The 21,754-nt window shown below is 35.4% G+C and overlaps 1 protein-coding gene across 3 annotated transcripts in view; it reads right to left on the reverse strand.

The window, feature by feature from the left end:
- The window catches only part of HMGCLL1 (3-hydroxymethyl-3-methylglutaryl-CoA lyase like 1), a 140,126-nt gene that overhangs the window by 66,292 nt on the left and 52,080 nt on the right, over positions 1 to 21,754 (reverse strand). Inside the window, exons 4-5 of one of the 3 annotated variants that reach the window (XM_057699391.1) lie at positions 8,961 to 9,056; positions 6,641 to 6,789 (exon numbers count right to left, since the gene is read on the reverse strand). The exons of 1 other annotated variant lie outside the window; for it this stretch is intronic. In XM_057699391.1, coding sequence (XP_057555374.1) covers positions 6,641 to 6,789; positions 8,961 to 9,056 — 245 coding nt within the window. The remainder of the gene's footprint in view (positions 1 to 6,640; positions 6,790 to 8,960; positions 9,057 to 21,754) is intronic. One more of the 3 variants, XM_057699392.1, reaches the window with a different exon arrangement.

The following is a 21,754-nucleotide window of genomic DNA, read 5'->3' on the forward strand; positions in this document are numbered from 1 at the left end:
ATTTCTGATTATGTTTCCATATTTTTACCCATTTTTAACGACTTCATTTTATTGCCATCTCCATGAAGGGTTCTGCAAATAACTGCAGAGAAATTGAACACAGCCTTACTCTGAAGTTGCATAGGATTTACCTGTATCTCTCTTAAAGTAGTTGGCTTTTTTGACCATATAATAATTATTTCTTTACATATGACTTCCCTAGTCTGCTAGAAACTCTTTGAAGTTAGGTTACGTTTTCATTTTCATACCCCACATAGCATCACAAGACAGGAAATTATATAAAACAATTAATATTTCTTGAATGAATTAATGCAAAAATCTGTTAGTGAAGATGTCACTTAACTTCTGAGTAATTTCCTATGAAATTCCTAATCTTTACAATCAACATATAGCCAGATTCAGGTTCTTAACGTTTAAATTCTGTAGCCAGAGATGACAGCACATATTTGGGAGTTCAGAACCATGTTTTAAACATTATGTAGGATGACAGAGTAATAAAGGAATCACCAACCATATTGAAGCCAACTGTACTAAAATTACAATAAACTCTGGATAGAAATGTGAGTTGTTTTATTTTTAGTTGTGCTTGCTGAGGCCATTTATCAATATTGTGAAAATTCATGATAAAAGATAAAACAGAAGCAGTCAAGTCTTTAACAACTTTACCTAGCAGAAGTGAATCATGAAAAATAACCTATAGTTAGGCCTCACCCAAGCCTGTCTTCCCCCAGTTAGCCCATGTTCCTTGAATCATCCTGGCAAAAAGAAACCAAAAGAAAGAGTCAAAGCCTTGAATAAACATCACAAAACTTAAGAGTGTAACGAGTCAACCACTGCTATTCTCAGAAGAGAAAAACAATGCCAAGACCGATGAGGTGACATGTAATGTCAATTAAAGGTAATTAAGACATTTAAATACAGGAACGAGTTTGATGTACCCATGCAGACTACATCAACCTATAAACAATATAAAATAGCATTCCATCACTAACAAGCCAATTATAAAGAAAGTTTGAAAGCCTATCACACACTTATCTCTGTGGATGATATAAGAAATAATGACCGTCCCTTGGTCTCAAAAAGCAATTCCGCTAAAATTCTTTCGCTAAAATGCGAATTTCATGAGAAATGACAAAACGCATTCCTTTCTCAAAAGCACTACATGAAGGCTATTTAGATGTGACTTTACAAATATATCTTACACATATTAACTGTAGTTGGGTACTTGTTATCTGGCACACAGCAGGGACAGAATAATATGTAAGGCTAAAGAAAAGTAGAACTCAAACAAACCATATGTACAAAAGAAAATAGTTTTAAAACAGATGTCGCCATGTTAGAGCTTCCTGTGCCATATTTTGGTAGATGATGATTTGAATTGCTCTTCCAGGTCAATGCAAAGGCCTCAGTTTAACAGTAGAAACTGGAAAGAAACTTTGACCAATAAGCTGTCCACTTATAAGACGACAGTGGCATATATGTAAGTGAATTCCACCAGGATAGATTACATGATGGGACGCATTGCTTCATCAGTCATGAGAAACACTGCCTGCCTGTCACTGGGTATCTGAACTATTGAGTCCTAAACAAGGGGCTCATGATCTCATTCAATAAGGCTGCTATTTCCGGATCAGGATCCGTAATGATATTTTGCATGAGGCAGGGGAAGGATAGAAAGTACAACATGTTCACGCGACCTAGATGGTTTGGCTAACAAACAAGTAGGTTGCAAGTTCTTGAAGTAACGTGTTGAGTTACAAATGCTCTCTCCAAGGGAAATTCAGTGAAAGCTGACCATTTTGAGAAAGAACACTGTGCTTTGACCTCACAGCTGTTAGAAATGATTGCCATTTTATAGGCTAGAGATTATATTGAGTTAGGCAACCAGTCAAAAGTAACCAAGCACAAGAAGAATTTCCTAACTTTGAGGGCCTTTTATCAAAGAAATTGATCACTGACATAAATGATACAATTTTATTCAGAAACATTTAAAAACAGATTGGGTTTTCACTGGTTTTGGATAAGAAGAAAGTATGTGATGAAGGGGACAGTAGATGAAGACATGTATAAAATATGCACCCTACACTCATTATGGTTCTATGAAAACCTGATTCCTCGTCTCCTCCGAAATATAGATGGATGTTAATCACATTTTTTTTTTTTTACAGTTAACATACAATCAACTGCATATATTTAGAGTGTACAATTTGGTATCCCCATCTCCCAGTTCATTCCCCCCCAACCCTCCCCACTTTCCCCACTTGGTGTCCATATGTTTGTTCTCTACATCTGTGTCTCTATTTCTGCCTTGCAAACCAGTTGATCTGTACCATTTTTCTATAGTCCGCATATATGTGTTAATATATGGTATTTGTTTTTCTCTTTCTGACTCACTTCACTCTGTATGACAGTCTCTAGGTACATCCATGTCTCTACAAATGTCCCAGTTTCATTGCTTTTTACAGCTGAGTAATATTCCATTGTATATATGTACCACATTTTTTTATCCATTCATCTGTTGATGGACATTTAGGTTGCTTCCATGCCCTGGCTATTGTAAATAGTGCTGCAATGAACATCGGAGTGCATGTGTCTTTTTGAATTATGGTGTTCTCTGGGTATGTGCCCAGCAGTGGGATTGCTGGGTCATATGGTAACTCTATTTGTAGTTTTGCAAGGAACCTCCATATTGTTCTCCAATATCAATTTACATTCCCACCAACAGTGCAAGAGGGTTCCCTTTTCTCCACACCCTCTCCAGCATTTACTGTTTGTAGATTTTCTGATGATGCCCAATCTAACCGGTGTGAGGTGATACCTCATTCTAGTTTTGATTTGCATTTCTCTAATAATTAGTGATGTTGAGCAGCTTTTCATGTGCCTCTTGGCCATCCATATGTCTTTGGAAAAATGCCTATTTAGGTCTTCTGCCCATTTTTTGATTGGGTTGTTTGTTTTTTTGATATTGAGCTGGATGAACTGTTTATATATTTTGGAGATTAACCCTTTGTCTGTTGATTTGTTTGCAAATATTTTCTCCCATTCTGAGGGTTGTCTTTTCGTCATGCTTATAGTTTCCTTTGCTGTGCAGAAGTTTTGAAGTTTCATTACGTCCCACTTATTTATTTCCATTACTCTGGGGGTGGATCAAAAAAGATCTTGCTATTATTTACGTTGAAGAGTGTTCTTCCTACGTTTTCCTCTAGGAGTTTTATAGTGTCTGGCCTTACATGTTGTAGGTATGTAATCCATTTTGAGTTTATTTTTGTGTATGGTGTTAAAGAGTGTTCTAATTTCATTCTTTTACATGTAGCTGACCAATTTTCCCAGCAGCACTTATTGAGGAGGCTGCCTTTTCTCCATTGTATATCCTTGCCTCCTTTGTCAAAGATTAGTTGACCATAGTTTATCTCTGGGCTTTCTATCCTGTTCCATTGTATATCAATGTTAATCACATTTTATAAAGAGTTAATGGTAAAGTCAAAACATTATCGCATCCTGAAACTGTCTTTATTTTTCCATAATTAAAAGTTACCTATGGGTGTCTACATTAGTTCAATTACTAATGTGCTTTTTATTCCCTGTTCTCATTATTTTGTACCTTTACTTTTTTGGGGAATTTGAGAATAAATTCATCAGTGACAGTTCACAGTGAAATATTTTTGTATTTTGTATTTTTTTTAACAGTGGATGAATAATTTTGTTTGGCTCCTAAAAATGTTATCAGTCTGCTTCTTTCAACTTTCAGTAGGCTCAGACTTTCAGGAAATTAATCATGGATCAAATCATTCTCAGGCACTTTATAGGTGAGGCCTAAGGTATAATCATGTAAAAGTGCTTTGCTTTGATATGCACAACTGCTGACTTTGTGAATTTATTCTATATATTTATAAGCATCTTAATAATGAAATGAATAAAGCACCTTAGTGATACTTTCCTTTTTAAATTAATATTTTTACAAGAAGAGTGAGCATGTGATTCTTGTGACTTCATTAAAGAGAAGCTGATATTCACTTCAAACAAAAAGGAATGAAACCTGAATATCTTACGTGATAATTGAGAACACTATTTCATATCTGAGGGATTTCAATTTAAAACGGATTTTGACAAACCAAGAGATAATTCTTTCAATTAATGTCATTGATAAAATGAAGGAAAATGATTAAATTTATAACAGGCTTCTATTTTTCTCTCTTTTTAATATTTTAAAAATTTAGAGAAGAGAAAAATAACCTAGATTTTTTAAACACATGTGAAATACACATTAAAGAATGAAGTCCAAAATGTAGACATTTCATTGTTCACTCACATACAACGTATGTGCAGCAGTAGTTAGCTGACTCTGCATTTTATGTCAACGATCTGGCACCATGTCTTTCCCCAATGTGTCCCAGATGTTATGTAAAGTTCCGAGCGTGTATAAAAACGTGTACATAGGCATGTGTATGCGTGTGTTTCCAGGAGGAGAAGAAAAAAACAATAGCCTTCATAACTTTAATAAAAGCTTCTATTTAGACCATATGAAAGTTTACTGTTTTTATAGAAGCTTATATGGCTTTAGTGGGCATTTATAAAATGTGTCCTGCCTCGTGGCCTTTAAATCTGACAGCAGCTGGTGATATACATTTTCTGGATGATGGTCCATGTTGATACAGCTGTTGCCATAGTAACACTGGCTGGAGCATCTACTTCAGGTTCAACTAGTTGAGTATGGCTCTTTTCCTTAAATGGTACAAATGGCCTACGACTTTTAATAATGAATACCTAACATCTAGATTGCCAGTGAAAATAAAATTGAATTTAAACTCTGTAAAAGTTTGGGAGAGAATAATTTTCAAATGCACAGTGAACTCAGATCCATCCATCCAAAGGCATATTTCTAGAAATGGCTAGTGTTTCAGAAATTTGAGGACTTGTACTCCAAAAAAGGAAGCCTGCATTGGAAAACATACATTTGTCTACAGTATAACTACAATAAGTCTCCAATGTACTTTTGCTTATTTCATTTGGCTGTGGGTCAGTTCTCGTCCATCTGTACTTCTGTACACCACTTATCAAAGCCTAGAAAACTTCTTAGGTTGTAGCATAGTTAGAAGTTTCTTTACTGATAGGGCAATATTAAATGTTCAGCAATCAGTATTAAAGGGGACTTAAGGTTTCTATCAGCCTTCTTAAGTTACCTATTCTATTTTATAAAGACTAAAATGATAAAATCTGTTATTATATAATTTGTTCACATCCATCTTTCAACATTTAAAAAAAAAACTTCCCATTTGAAGTGTAAGCTTACATGTACCTGACTTCTTAGAGTTCTGTGTTTTTTCAACTTTCCAATGAGAATTACTTAACTCGACAGTCTACACTCCACATTTAAATAGAAGAACAGCTTCTTTATTTTTCCCTTTCTTTTAAAGGGAAGCGAGACAAAGCAACTTACGTTTGAATTTAGAAACTTATAGGGCATTTCTCCTTTTTATGGTGGTTACATAGCTTTTGCCTTAAGAATAGACATCCTTAGAAAAATGGTACAGATGAACTGGTTTGCAAGGCAGAAACAGAGATACAGATGCAGAGAACAAATATATGGACACCAAGAGGGGAAAGGAGGGGTGGAATGAATTGGGATTGACATATATACACGAATATGTATAAAATAACTAATGAGAACCTGCTGTATAGCACAGAGAACTCTACTTCACTTTGCTGTACAGCAGAAACTAACACAACATTGTAAAACAACTATACCCCAATTAAGAAAAAAAAAGAATAGACATCCTTTATTTTCTATGTAAATGCATTATCTTGTTTTTTAAACTTTCTTGCACGCACTCTGCACGTTATGTATACATGTTAGTTACAAAAATAACTTTATGTCTTTAAAAAGTCATCTTGGAAATTCACTAAGGAGAAAGGAAAAAGAAAAAAAAAAAAAAGGAAGCAAACCAACAAAATAGCTAACTATGGTGTAATCTAATTCTACTTGCTCTGCAAATGACCTTTTCTAATCCTATTACTCCAAATTGGATCCACTTGTCTTTCTCATTAATGACTGAATCTTTCCTGCCACTATTGAACTTTGCTCCCCTCAACCACAGGAAATACAACCTGCATCTATGCCCAGTGACAGCACTCAGCTTCTCTTACAAACACTGGGGGCCCAACACCCCAGTGCAGTTCTCAATTTTACATTTTACATACTTTATTGAATTTCTATATAATATATTCTTTGAAGAAAAAGCATCGTTCTTAAAAAAAATTTTTTTAATTTGGAAACCACATTAGATGATTCCTTTCCAAATGCTACTATAAGTATATACCAATCTATCCAGTTACACTAGGCTGAGATCCAAAAATGGCTGCATTTGGATAAAATGAGTAACAATGTCAGTTGGGATGCTGGTCCCTCTGACCTCAAATGCATCACACCCCACAGGCTAGATACACCCTCATGATTATCAGCCGATATGAATGAGGTAGTTACAGTAATAACGATATAATGATGGCCCCGATCCCACATAAGGTACGAATAAGATACCCTGTGGATATTATTATATGTAGTAAGACAATGCCTAGATCGTTCATAAAGTTTTAACAATTGATGTTAATGAACTAAATAGAATTTGTTGGATTTCATAAGTACCCTCGTGTTGGAATATTCATGTGTCTTGCAGACTTAACGACCTCCTCAAATTTCTCCATACTTTCTTCAATAGAACAGTTAATATTCTTCTTGCTAAAGGATTCAGAAGCAGCACCAAAAACGGATATCTCAGTGGCTCCGGCAGCAACCTGAAAAATATAATTTAAAGGCAAAAGTTAATAATTTGAAAAACATAAACAAGAACAGTATAAGCAACATTAACTACTCTACAAAGGAGTACTTGCATTCTTTAACATTGTCCTTAGGATTTAAAATTAGATTTCTCTCAACTTTCTGCAGACACTCTTTTGAAACATAAAACTATTTTATGATAATGGAATAATTCCACAAACTACAACACTCATAAATCACAGAATATACCATGATGATGTTCCAATTTAATTTTGCCTTTCCTAAAAGTTATCATTAGGAATAGTTTAACCAAAATTATGAAAAATACTAGCACCCCAATAAAAACTCTTAATATCTATGGAAAACTTTATTTTTACCCAACTATTAAAATCCAGGACAGTAAATGCCTTCTGTTTTTCTCCTCTTCTTACAATCCAACAGAAAGATGTTTTTTCAAGTTACCATTCAGATTTTGTCCCATATTTTCTCCCTATCCCTTAACTTCGCTTCCACTGTTTCATACCTTGACTGCGACAACCAAACTCTTGCATGTCTAAGGCCTTAATCCTCTTGTCAGTCTTCAAATCCAAAATGTTGACCTAATCAATTCTCCCTTTTGCCCCTTTGGCCATCTTCCCTCCTTCTTCCAGGCTTCCCAGTGCTTGTTTTCAATGTCAAGCTTCCTAGTTTTCCAGCTGGATTTTTAAGACTTTCTATTAATATATCTCTAGCACTGTGCCTAGATTCCCTCTTTCTCTCTGATACCCTATTAACACACTAAGAAAAAAACTCCATCATCTTTCCTCCAACATTTAAAAAAAAATACTGGTTTCCACTCCTGCATCCAAAATAAGTTTTTAACCTTTAAAATTAAAATTCTATGGATAAACCACAGGTTCCTACTGTACAGCACAGGGAACTATATTTGGAAAAGAATATGAAAAAAGAACGTGTGTATATATATGTATAATTGAATCACTTGGCTGTACAGCAGAAATTAACACAACAATGTAAATCAACTATATGTCATTTAAAAATTTTTTAACTAAAGTTCTATTCATTGAACACCTATTATGTGCTGGTGTTGTTAGTACTTTGCAAACCCTATTTCTAATCCACAAACAATGAAGTATTATTGTAAATGTAAGTAAATGAAGTATTATTATGCTGATTTTCAGATGAGAAAACTACTGCTCAAAGAGGCTAAAATGCTAGTAAGAGGTACCAAGGCTAGGTGAAAGTTCTAAGGCTATGCTCCAAACACAGGCTGCCTAACTCCCAAGCCATGGTTTCTTCTATTACTGTCTAAGCTACCCTGAGGGTGTCCTCTCATATCTTTCTCAAGGTGGGTACATTCCCTACTTCTTTAGGACCAGATGACAGCAATATTCATAATTTCTTAAAAGGACTCTGTCTTTCTTTACAATGTGATAAAAACTGTATTATTTCAAACAAAAGAAAAGTGGCTTCATGAGATACACTAACAGGTGATACACAAACCAGCACCCACAATTTCGACTTCATGCAACACAGTCAAAAATACAAAAGTGAAAAATATCCATTAACGCCAGAAATAGCTGCTGCCCAACTTTTACAATAAAGCCATGTAAGCATAACACCTCAAGCCTTTACTTAAAACTGCATTGATTCTTCTAGTATGTGTAATTACAAAAGCTTTTTTGGCATGTAAATGCCCAAGTCACACAGGATTGGAAGAAACAAGCCAGAAGACAAATAAGGAAAGTTGTTAGAGGCAGTTCCAAAGACAGTGATTAGCTTCATGCAGAGGGAAGGAACAACAGCAACCTCAAAACAAAGGTGACAAAAATAATTATTCACTACAATAATATGAATAATTATAATATCGTATTGAGAAATCTTTGTTATATTTTGCATTCCTTGCTTAAGCAGGGAGCACAAAATATACTTTTGAAAGAATTTCATCAGAATGGATAATTCTATTTCTGTGTTTTAATTCTTGAATAGTTGGACTGGAAAAGCCACTATGCAGAGCATTTTAGTCCCAACAGTGCCACAAGGTCACTGATCTCCACGTACCCACGTGAGTGTATTAGCAATAGTATTTATGCAGGATAACAAAGAAGTCACATATCACACCAGTTTAACTTTGAAAAGATCTTTACAACCACAAGAAGCATATCAGTGTTAGAAAAATTAGCACACTTACAGCACGGTGAAAACCCTGAAGATTAGGAGTAAGGACAGGATAACGAATTCCTGGATATTGACGAATGCCCTTCATCACTTCCGTGTGATCCGCCATCTTAAATACACAATAGTTATATAGAGATATGCGACATGCGATATTCTATCAAGCACGTTATTAGTTTTTCAGGAAGGTTATAATAATACAGGCTATTATAGTCTATCAATTCATGTTTGAAACAGCAAAACCATGCCAGTGAGGCTAAAAAGAAGTAGTTCTCAATGTCATAAATACATAATAACTAGATCTCGGGTTAACGTCTTCACGTAACAGGGTCTCGTTAAGTGACTGATTACAGATAGTCAGAAATTCTGAACTCTGCTGTTTTCACTTGACTGATCTTTATTCTCTTCCTTTCATTTTTATGGCCAAGCCTCCAATTAGTGGGGAGAGTCTGAAAGGCCATAGGCTGTGCATTTACCTTCCACGTGAAAATTTTACTTCCAAATAATTTTCAACATATGAAATTTTACAATGTTTAGTAAAGTGTAAATTACACATGTCCATTAGAAGCATTTAACAAGGCTGAGACTCTAGTATATTATTGGTTTGAGTTAGTAACAGGCATAAGGCTTTACATAGTTCTATCCTTGAGTTACTGTTTGTTCTCATAATGTGAATAAATAAATACAATGGAGCATACACACAAAAAGAAACTCATCCTACAAAGGCTTTATTCCTCTATATTTTCTATGCATCTATTTTAAAAAGTCAGCTTTCAATTACAATATCAAATTTACCAGTTTGCCACAAAGTCTATAATTTAGCCTCCTAGAGCAATAACTGATGATCAAATCCCATAATCATCACATAGAGAAGTTACCATTGACATAACCATGAGCTTTGCATATTGAAGGATAATAAATTACAATATAAACAATAAATATAAGGAATAATATATAAACAATGTAAAATATACAAAATAAACACGGAGAAAGCTATAAAAACATGACCAAACCAAATCTAAATTTGTATCTTCAAAATGGGAACGGTTAAGAGAAGGCTTGTTTTTTCTCTGTATACCTTGGCTTGTTGAAATAAGCATGTATTGTTTTTAATTTAAAAGGAAGTAAAAGTAAATTAAAGTATAAGTGGTTTTATTAACATAAGTACATATTTTTTAAAAAATGTGAAATATTACAATATTTACTCTTATTGGTCTATTGGTCTTATTGACTCTGAGTTAAATGCCAGTAGAATTCAATTTAATACTTTCAATGATTATTATTTAGAATAATTAAATACATTTTAAAATATATTTTCAATTTAAAATTAAATATTTAAGATGCAAAAAAGTACTTCCCATTGACTGCCATCATGCCTTGTTGACATTTAAGCTTTCATGTTTCATTCAATCCCAACACATCTAATTCTATCTAAAATGAGATTCTTGCACACTTATTTCTTACTGATCACAGCCACTATCCCCCACCCCATAGCTACATCCTTCACAAAGACCATTCACCACGGACATCTACAATGCATAAAAGCCAAGGCTTATTTTATTCTCAGCCTATTTCACTTTAACCCAGAGGTTTACTGAACATCAATTATGTCCAAAACCCTATGCTAAGCCCTGTGAGAAATATAAATACAGGAAAGGAAAGTCCTTACACTGAGTAATTTGCAATATAGTTGGGGAGATCAAAGAGATGAACTAAGAAAGTTAACAATTCAAAGAAATATACTGGTTGTGAACGAGAGCATAGTTTATAAAAGTTCAGAATGGGGAAAGGTTGGCAGGGCCTATACTAGCCTAGGAAAGTTTAAAAGAGTATACGGGATACGAACTACAGTCCCTGATATGATATATTACATATTTTTTTAAATGGCCACAGCAGTATATTCAATCCCACATGCCCTTCTAGAACCTCAGCGATCTCCATCAAGAAATGGATGCTATTTACCACCCACTTGAACTTGAGCAAGACTGTGATTTTTCCAACCAATAGATCATAGCAGAAATAATGCCATGTGACTTCTGAGGCTAGTTTATGACAAAGGACACAGCTTCCATGTGTCTTTCTCTTTGGGGGAAGCCACCATGGGAAAGTCAGCTGATCTCCTGTGAGAAAAACTAGCTCCTGCAGAACAGCCATAGGAAGAGGCGAACGTGGAGAGACCCATGTGAAAAGTAAGTGAGCTCCTGGCCAAGAGTCAACACTAACCCTAACCCCTAAACTTGTGATTGAAGGAGCTTCGGATGATTAAGCCTGAGGCCCCAGACACTGTGGACCAGAGACAACTTTTCTCCTCTACTCTGTGCAAATTCCAACCCTAAGATTTGATAAGCATAGAAAATGTTTATTGACAACACTAAATTCTCAGATAATTCATTACAAAGCCATAAAGGCTGAAATACTGAAAAAATCAATAGGGTTGGAAAAGAGAAAGACGTGGGTGCAGCAGTAGGAATACACTCTCTGGCTAGAAAAGATTATTGGTAAACAATCAGGGAAGAGCTTATAAATTAACACCAGGGGCCACACACTGTGATGTGTCTTGAGTTAGGTTCATATTATTCTAAAAATTCAGGATTTATTGTGAAGACAATAGACAGCCATGAAGAATGGGTGCTGAATTAGCAAAGGAAGACTGGGATAGATGCAGTATCTTAGAAAGATTAACCTGGAAAGGTGCAAAGGTAGTGAGAGAAAAGAGAGGCAATCCTCAAGCAATGGTGAGAAGGCAGCTTGTGACAAGTTCCGCTGCAGAGAAATGGCACTGGGAATGGAACTCCCAGAGAAAAATTAGTAGGACACAATGGCCGGTAGCATAAGGGAAGTGATTTTACTCAAAAATGGCATCCTCACTCTTTTATAGCTTCTTTTCAAAATAGTTAACATTTGTGCAGATTTCAACACAGTTCTTGATTATCTATCCATGAATTTAGCCTTTGTGTCTGAGGCTAGTCTGAGCTCTGTCTCTGTCACTGTCTCTCTGTGTCTCTGTCTTTCACACATGTACATGCAAACATGCACTCACAAATTATCATAAAAATTTTAGAGCACTTATTCCTAATTTCAATCAGAAAGAAAAGTAAAATTATTGCCAGTTTTAGGACATTGTAATGAAATCTAAAACACCTGTACTAAAGAAAAATGTTAATTGATATTGCTAATACTTATGTCTAACTAAATGCAGTATGTTTAAATATTTATGAAAGACATTTACATTAACATGATAACAGAAATCAATAAAGAGTGCTTCTCTAACCCATAGGCAGTTAGAGGATAAGGAACGGCATTGCATCACAGCATGAAGGGGACAAGACAAACTTTAATTTTCAAGAAATATAGGTCATATTAATCTGTAAGTGATTATTTCACTTTACATGTAGTTTAACAAAAATCTTGAATCATTATGTAGAAATCTGTGTAACAAAACTATGACTGAATAGATATTTCAATCAGTAGAACTAGAAAATAAGCAGATATGACAGTAACCAAATTCCCAGGTCAGGAACGCTAAACTTCGCTAATCATTGAAGATACCTTAATGAAATTATGGTAAATACATTAATTAGAATCCAACAAATCAGAACATTTTCCTTTTTACAAACAGCCACAATATAATGAGGTCATTTAAGACATAATAGTATTCTGTCTAAATTTGGTCAATAAAGACAATTGTGTAAAGAGCTTTAGGAAATCATGAAAGGATATAATTTTATTACAATGAATAAAATAGAGCAGTTTTCAATTAAAGGTATAAAATCCTTGCTTTATTTTTTTACTCTTAGGGAGTTTATGTTATACTTCAATCTTGATGTTATTTTAATGTCTAAAGTTTAACTATTATTCAAACAATAAGAGAACTATTTCTTTACAGTACTACTTTGACATTTTAACAAAATCTTTCTACATCTGGTTTGAATTAACATATTTTTAAGATTTTACTGTTACTTTTCATTTAAGATCATGAAAATTCTCATTATTTGGTTAGTAACAGGATTTGCCATCATCTGGCCACAGGCATGGGAATGGCCATACCTATTTAGCCAACCACACAGACTATACCATAGTAAATAAATTTCGTAGATATCCAAATTTTGATATGGATTCAAACAGTCACAATATTTGTGCAACAATTTGCCAGCATTTTAAAGATATGCAGAGGGTCACAAAAATTAGAATGTAATAGGCATATATTTAGAGATTTTATCTGACTTCCTACTAACTCTATCGTGGGATGAATATATTTGGACCCTCCACATGATACATTCTTAGACATCTTACTAATATTTTGTCATTATCTGAATACAATAATCTCTCCTAAATGTGTTCTCCAGACAACAGCAATGGCTAAAATATAGTTTGCACATTGTTAAGTGCTCATCCAAATTCCCTGAGATTATTGGAACTTCGGGATAATGCATATGAGAACATATATTGTGCAAATAGACTATACAATTTGTCATTGGGGGATACAAAAGTTAATTTTAAAATATCATGAGACCTTAAAAATGGATTTTTAAAATGCACTTCGATGTTTGAATATTGACTCATTTCAACATTTTATGCACTTACAATATATCTAATATATCTATATTTATGGCATTAAAAAATGAAGCAGAGGCAGTCCACACACTAGTATAACAAAACATGCTAGTGGTGGAAGATGTGTGTGTGTGTACACACACCAAAAATAGAAAATAAAACAAATGTCATGTGATCTGAAGTTCTAAGAAGCTGATAAGGAAGTATTTTTCTTTGCAACCTAAACTAGAATCATGACAAAATATTTAAGCTAACCCTTATCTAGGCCAAATGTAAATAACGCAGGGGCCTGTTTTTCAAAGGAGCAAAACACTCACAGTGTTTAATGGAGCAAAACTATTCATAGAGTATGACATTATTAAAAAATAGTCATAAAGCAAATCTATTCATATATTATATATGCAAATATAATTTCTATGATAAATTAACTCTCTAATATACTATAAGCCCAAACTTAGAACATAATTGTTTATTAAAATTCTTCAGATAATTATGGAGATATTCTATAGAAATTAATTTTTAACTTTATACCCATCTTTCATTTTCAAGTCCAATGAAACGAAAAGTAAAAGTATCTATTACCCTTTCCCTCTTTTCTGAATAACAGTTGATATAGAAAACAGAATATTCGTTGAGTAAATTTTGTTCAGTTCCAACTGAATATATGTTGTGTGAGATGTTCATTTAGAATCTAATCACTGATGAACACTTTTTTTCCTTTTCCCAGAACAAGTACAACTACAAAGATATCACATTGTATAGGTCTCTAAGTTCCAAAGCTGCATTTACTGTAAAATTTTTATGTGAAAGTCTCATACACATTTATGACACATAAAACTTTTAACTTTTATTATTTTAACTCAGTAAGAGATGAGTCACTAAGGAGACTGCAGACTTCCTGAGAGGAGTTGAGTTGTTTTGCTTCACCATTGAACTTAATGCATCATGGCAGCTCTGGTGAAGATGAGGCAATTGTATTGTGTGATGTAGTAGAATTACTCAGAGTTGAAGTTAGCACTGTTTTTAAATGGCAAAAGTGTTTAGAGTAGAATCTAAAATTCATGTAAAGAAAAAAAGGTAAGATACTCCATCTTTACAGCAGTGTCTGTAAAGTTGTATAACTTGACCACCTCTTTTACCACTGGATCTTGCAACCTAAATATAATACCCTGCTTTGTGTCCTCTTCTCTCTGCTCTGGTCCAGTCAATATGACCAAGTCAAGCATCATCAATGGGTGAACTTTACCAACTTTTCCTTCCTTCCCTCCATTCACCTGCTAAAGCACTCAAATTATTTCCCTCCCCTGCCACCTAACAAGAGTCCTTCTCCTGATTCTTTGTCATGATGTATGAAGTAGAAGGAGGAAGGTGAGAAGTGGTAGGCAAAAGAGAACAAGATAGCCAGAAAAATCTAAGTAATCTAGAGAGTCATGAAGCTGGAGAGGGACAGGATGGGTTTGGGAACTATGTTTTGGTGGCAAGATGCTTTTACTGCTCTGGAACATGAAGAAGTGTGAGGAGAGAAGACAAAAGGACAATTACACAAAGTGTTGCTCTAATCTATAGAGTAAGTTTCCTGTAATGGTCTGCACGTAATGCACATAAAGATGAGAAGACCATTTAATTCATTTATGTTGCTATATTATATTTCTTTTTTAAAAAAATTTATTTTATATTGGAGTATGGTTGATTTACAACATTGTGTTAGTTTCAGGTGTACAGCAAAGTGATTCGGTTATACATATACATATATCTTTTTTTTTTCAAATCTCTTTCCCATTTAGGTTATTACAAAATACTGAGTATAGTTCCCTGTGCTATACAGTAGATCCTTGTTGATTACCTATTTTATATATAGCAGTGTATATATATTAATCCCAAACTCCTAATTTTGTTTATGTGTGAATCCAGGCACAGATTTTGCTACTTGGGAGAATTTACAATGCTGTGCTCTCCAAGAATATTAGTATAAATATTCTCATATATTTAATATCTATTAAATATATAACATAAAGGACTCAACTGTACCTCCTTTTTAAAAAATTCCATTTTATTTATTTATTGGCTGCGTTGGGTTTTCGTTGCTGCGCCCAGGCTTTGTCTAGTTGTGGTGAGCCAGGGCTACTCTTCGTTGTGATGCACAGGCTTCTCATTGCAGTGGTTTCTCTTGTTGCAGAGCATGGGTTCTAGGCACACGGGCTTCTGTAGTTGTGGCACATGGGCTCAATAGTTGTGGCTCGTGGGCTCTAGAGCACAGGATCAGTAGTTGTGGTGCACCGGCTTAATTGCTCCTCAGCATGTGGGATCTTCCTGGCCTAGGATTCTAACCCATGTCCCCTCATTGGCAGGCAGATTCTTAACCACTGCACCACCAGGGAAGCCCCTGAACCTCCTGTTAAAACTGTCACTCTAGAGTTAAGTCAAGTGTCCATATCCACCATATCCTGTGATATCTGGCACCAGAGGTATGTAAATATTTGAGGAGAAACAAGTTTCAAAATATACAGAGCCAAAGCTAGTCTACAGAAAACTGTTCGAAACATCACATCTGTAAAATTGTAAGTGAATGAATCAGTGGGTATCAATGTCAAAATAAATGGAAATCCTTTCTTGTCAGAAATATATTCAATATACAGTATATACAATTATAAGTAAACTGTTCATATTTTTGTGTTTTTTTTTTTCATGAAAAGCACAGGGAATAGAATATATATATCAAAATTCTTCACTGGGAAGACCATAAAACTATAGTAATTCTTTTAAAACAATATATCTGTGTATAAGGGTATACATCACAAGTATTAGATTGCATCTTAGCATGACATTACAAAGAATGGATTATTAAACTGAAATACACTCTCCTAACCTATCAATAATAAAAAAACTTGATCAATGGGGCAAGAGAAAAGACAGTCTTTCTTAATGAGATATCATTCCTTCTTTTTTCATCTAGTCAATTTATTTCATCCTCCAATATTCACAGTATTTAACTCAAAAACTGCTCTTATAAGACTTTCTCAACAACCAGCTTGACTTCCACATCTGTTTACCGCCATACTGCTCTCTGTGTGTTTATCTAGCCATCTATCTATCTATCTATCTATCTATCTATCTATCTATCTATCTATAGTTATTCTTAACAAATTGGGTATAATTTATACTGATTTATGCATCTCTCTCTCTAAATTATTAGCTCCTTGAAAACTTCACGTAAAAGGGACATTTAATAAATGCTTGTTGAATTGAACTGAAATCTCTCCTCCTTGCCCTTTATTCTAGTTTGCATTCAATTTGAGTTCAATCCACTTTGAATCACAATTCTTTTTCTCCACGAATTCTAAGATTTTGTCATTAGTGATGATGGTTATAATGATTAAAACCAACATTTACTTTATGCCTGTCTATATAGCAGGTCTCTGTGTTTTGAGTCCTTTACATGCATTACCTCTTAAAACATTTTTAACCACCCATTGAAAGGAACCGTTTCTGTAGAAGAAGTAGACAGAGATAGAAAGGATGAGGAGAATCACCCAGCAAGTAGGGGAGATGGGACAGGACCCAGGTCTCTCTGACTGTAAAGCACACATCTACTTCCTCTTTGATAAATACTTCCTCATATCGTCTAAAAGTGTTCTCGCTCCTCGAGAGCCTCTTCTTAGTCATCCCTAAAGATGTTTTGCATCACAATGTCAAGGGAAGAGTTCCTAGAAAGACCCCATCCTCAGGCTGAACAGTTTTGAGAGTCTGTGTTTTCATCTAACCCAGTGTCTTCCGAACTGGATTTATCATCAAAACTATTTGAGGTTCGGGACTTCCTGGGTGGCGCAATGGCTAAGAATCTGCCCGCCAATGCAGAGGACACGGGTTCGATCCCTAGGCCAGGAAGATCCCATCTGCTGTGGAGTAACTAAGCCCGTGTGCCACAACTACTGAGCCTGTGCTCTGCAACAAAAGAAGCCACTGCAATGAGAAGCCTGCACACCACATGAAAGAGTAACCCCTGCTCACCGCAAAGAAGCCCATGTGCACAGCAATGAAGACCCAATGCAGCCAATAAATAAATTAATTAATTAATTTTAAAAAAACCCAAAAAGCTATTTGAGGTTCTTCTAAAAACAATCAAACAAATAAACAAAACCCAGATTTCTTGGACTCATCAGTACAGATACTGATTCTGCTCAGCTGAAGGACCCAGGAATCTATTGTTCCTAAAACCTTTCCTGAGATGTCAGACATCAACAAATCTGGGAATCACAGGGGTTTCAGTCATAAAGGCTGCCACTTAGGCTGGAGGGAGGTCAAATCAAGGCGTCGGAGCTTCCCACCCCTGCTTCAATATGGGAAACCTCATTTTATTTTTATTCAGAGGTGAATCCAGATTTTGTGGCCCTGAAATTATTACAATTAGGAAGGGACCCTTTTTAAAAAAAATAACTCAAAAATCTCTAACTTTTATAAATTTTACTAAAACACATGACCAGGTGAGTACATTGCTAGGGCCCCATCCAGAGTTTTGGGAGGAAACCATGCAAATATTTTATGGTAATTTTCCTGTCTGTATCATATATTGAAGTTCTAAATAAAGTTTCATCCAGGGTGAAAAAGTTCCATGGATTGAAAAAATAACATTTTGGAGACTCCCAACCTGGTTGAAACTTCCTACACTGCTCTTAGCAATATCATCAAGATAGCTAACAATCTATCTGAAATAAAGATCCATGGTGTCTACAGTATTTCTATTCCTTACCACTTGAGACAGTTTCGCATGTCTTATTCTTGGTATATCCATAATATTTCTGGGTATATTTATTTATTTATTTATTTTATAAATTTATTTATTTATTATTTTATTGTCTGTGTTGGGTCTGTTTTTTGCTGTGCGCGGGCTTTCTTTTTAGTTGCAGTGAGTGGGGGCTACTCTTCTTTGTGGTGCGCGGGCTCCTCCTTGCCGTGGCTTCTCTTGTTGCAGAGCTCAGGCTCTAGGCGCGTGGGCTTCAGTAGTTGCAGCACATCGGCTCAATAGTTGTGGCTCACGGGCTCTAAAAAGCAGGCTCAATAGTTGTGGCGCACGGGCTTAGCTGCTCCGCGGCATGTGGGATCTTCCTGGAGCAGGGATCGAACCCATGCCCCCTGCACTGGCAGGCGGATTCTCAACCACTGTGCCACCTAGGAAGCCCTTGGGTATATTTATTTTTATACTCTCTGCTTAATAAACCATCTTAAATTTTGCAGGGAAATAGATTTATACTCATGGACCTATAACCCTCACTAATACACTTTGCCGAATAGTTTTTTTTTAATATATTTGAAGGATTTTTTTTTAACCCCACCATCACCCAGGACAGCATTCAGATCTCTTCAAAATAAGAAGACACTGAAATTCCTAGGTGGCGCAGTGGTTAAGAACCTGCCTGCCAATGCAGGTGACTGGGGTTTGAGCCCTGCTCCAGGAAGATACCACATGCTGCAGAGCAACTAAGCCCGTGTGCTACAAAAAATAAAAATAAGTTAAAAAATGAGCAGACAGTATCAAAAAGTGTTTGCCTACTATCTCCCTTAGCCAGATGAGATTTCAATGATGGTAATACTTTTCCTTATGCACCAGGAAAGATGGATATAGGATATGCCATTTCTTCAACACATGCCACAGATTACTATATAAACGTAAATAATGTGGTTTCAGACGCTATAACTCAAAACTCAATTTGAGCAGTAACTCCTCTTAAAGGTAACATATTGGTAAATTCAGCAAAAAAGAAAAAAAAATGGGACTAGAGCTCTTCCTGACAACCATAGGTGAAAACGTTCTACTCAGCCATGAATAGCTTATAGCTTGGGTACTCTAACCCTGTCTCATTCACAGACTCTTTCTACAAACGCCACATATCTTAGCCTCAGTAGCACAGAGGAAATCTTGGTCCGCTTGAAGAAGTAAGACAGTTTTAATAAATCACAGTCTTACAATAATAAACACAGGAAATCTCTGGAAAATTGAACATCTAGTTTTGGGGGGGTTTTGTTTTTGTTTTTCTTTTCTGCCCAATACCCTGTCTTGGCTGCCACCACTAAAATGGTCTGACACCATACTCACAAAACTTCTTAAGTCCAGAAGCCTAAAAACTAATTTGGGCTGGTGTACAATTTCCTGTGCTTCCTTATTTAACATTACCTTTGCCTTGCAAGAGCCTCTGTACTGCCCTCTATGGGAAGGAATGTGCAGGATTCTCAAGACTGACCCAAGCAAGTAGCACACATGACCCACGCTCTTTTACTCTGAATGCCTGCAAGCCATTTTCATCATAATCTATTAATGTCTACAAATATTCATTTTTAACTTATAAAATAAACCTAATCTACCCAGTGGATCTGTGGGTTATACACTGGGAGACCAATGTTCCAGACAGAGAAACCAAAGGCATCTTATTCAATACCATTGCCCGTTTCCTAAGGCAAACATAATAAATATGCATTAGTGATTCTTTGTTCAGGTCAATGCCTTTGGTGACCACCCTCCTGGTCGTCCCATGTCAAAACAATCATGTTCCCAACATGTCTCTGACGTAGGGGCAAGAAGTCTCAAAGCTCCCAGTATAATTTTCTTTCCATTCAACTGTGTTGCCTCTCATATATCATGCCTTTGTGTTTGTTAATAACACTGTCAACGGTGGTATTTCTCATGCATGGGAGCAGAAGTGACTTTTAAAATACTGTGTCTAATTGTATTCGTTCGCGATGACTGTAAATGGAGTTTCCCCTCTATACTTACACTTCCTTCTGGAAGCCCTCCTGCGCACAGTGCAGAGCTGCGCTGGCAAGCAGAGGGGAAGCTTGGGTGGTTTGAGGGAGACCATCTCACTGGCAATAAAAAAGCACTGCAGCAAAAAGGTTCTTGCTACCCTGGCAAGCAACGCCTCCACAACAGCAGCCTGTAAGATCTAACTGCAATGATTAGGCAACGCATGGATCTGAAGATCTCTGTCTCGCTAAGCAGTACGGAAGACAGAACTTGAAACGGTTGGACAGACAACCTCCTAAAGACAAACTGTTTAACATATTCTGATTCCTAGGTTCTATTCTATGACAGCTCATTTACAGACATTCACTTAATTTTAAAACCTCATTATGTGTTTTAATTTTTTTAGTGATTTCATTCCCATTACCTGTTTTAACTTTACAATAGGCTTACTATACAGATATCACTACCAACCACACATTATTCAATTTTTGAGTCCAACAAAGAATTCAATGCAGTGTTTAACAGAGACACAATAAAAGCAGTGAATGGGTGAATAAATGAATGGAAAGAATCCAAGGCATAAAGAGATGAAAACACTTTGCCAAATCATATCAAGAAACATGTAAGAGTCAGGTCTCAGATTTTCTATCAGAAAATGTGTATGTCGTTATTTCTAAACAGACACAATGATGTCACTGAAAGCTCAGGAAGCCTGCAACCTGGAGGACTTGGGAAGAAATAACTATCTGGGGATTATTAAGAAATATGTTTCTTACTATATACTATAAGCTGAATTCAATACATGACGCATCAGTCTTGACTAAGAAGTGTTACCATTTCTTGATGGCCTCACTCACAGCAGTACAAGATCTAGAGTAAGTAGTACTAATGCTCTCAAGTTGTTAGCGTGAGTTTGCTTCAATATGCTGATATTTCAAAGAGTACTTAATTTAGTCTAAAAAGCAAACAGAAATGTGAGTGCCTACAACAATTAAAGCAGCTCAACTGTAACCTCTGAACTTTTGCCTTTACAAATTTGAAGTTGTCCGAGATTTTTATAAAATGAACAGCACTCTTCAAAAGAATGTCCTATACACTGACAATGAACAAATAGCTAAAATTCACAGATGTTACAAAATAGTCTCTTATTCTAAAAATAGAATTCCAATCAGCCTTTAATTTGATAAACTGGATATTCAGGATAAGTGAATTTGGATAAAATTTTTAAGTATAAAAAAATAAAAGCTTTATATTTACTCTAAGTGAAAAAATATACAATTATATTACTTTTATTTTATCAAATGTGGAAGAAGTGAAGTTAGCATACCTATGTCTCATTAATGTGTAAGTTTGAAATATAAAACTTACCTATTGCTTAATATTATTTTTGGAATGTAATGTTATCTTTAGCATTCAGATTTATCTGATTTCCTATGTTTACTATTACATATGACTCTTAGAGAACTTTCCAGAAATTTAACCAAGTAATATTAGATCTGTGTGTGTGTGGGTGTGGGTGG

Source organism: Hippopotamus amphibius, chromosome 11 (assembly GCF_030028045.1).
Source record: "Hippopotamus amphibius kiboko isolate mHipAmp2 chromosome 11, mHipAmp2.hap2, whole genome shotgun sequence".
In the NCBI taxonomy this organism is placed as follows: domain Eukaryota; kingdom Metazoa; phylum Chordata; class Mammalia; order Artiodactyla; family Hippopotamidae; genus Hippopotamus; species Hippopotamus amphibius.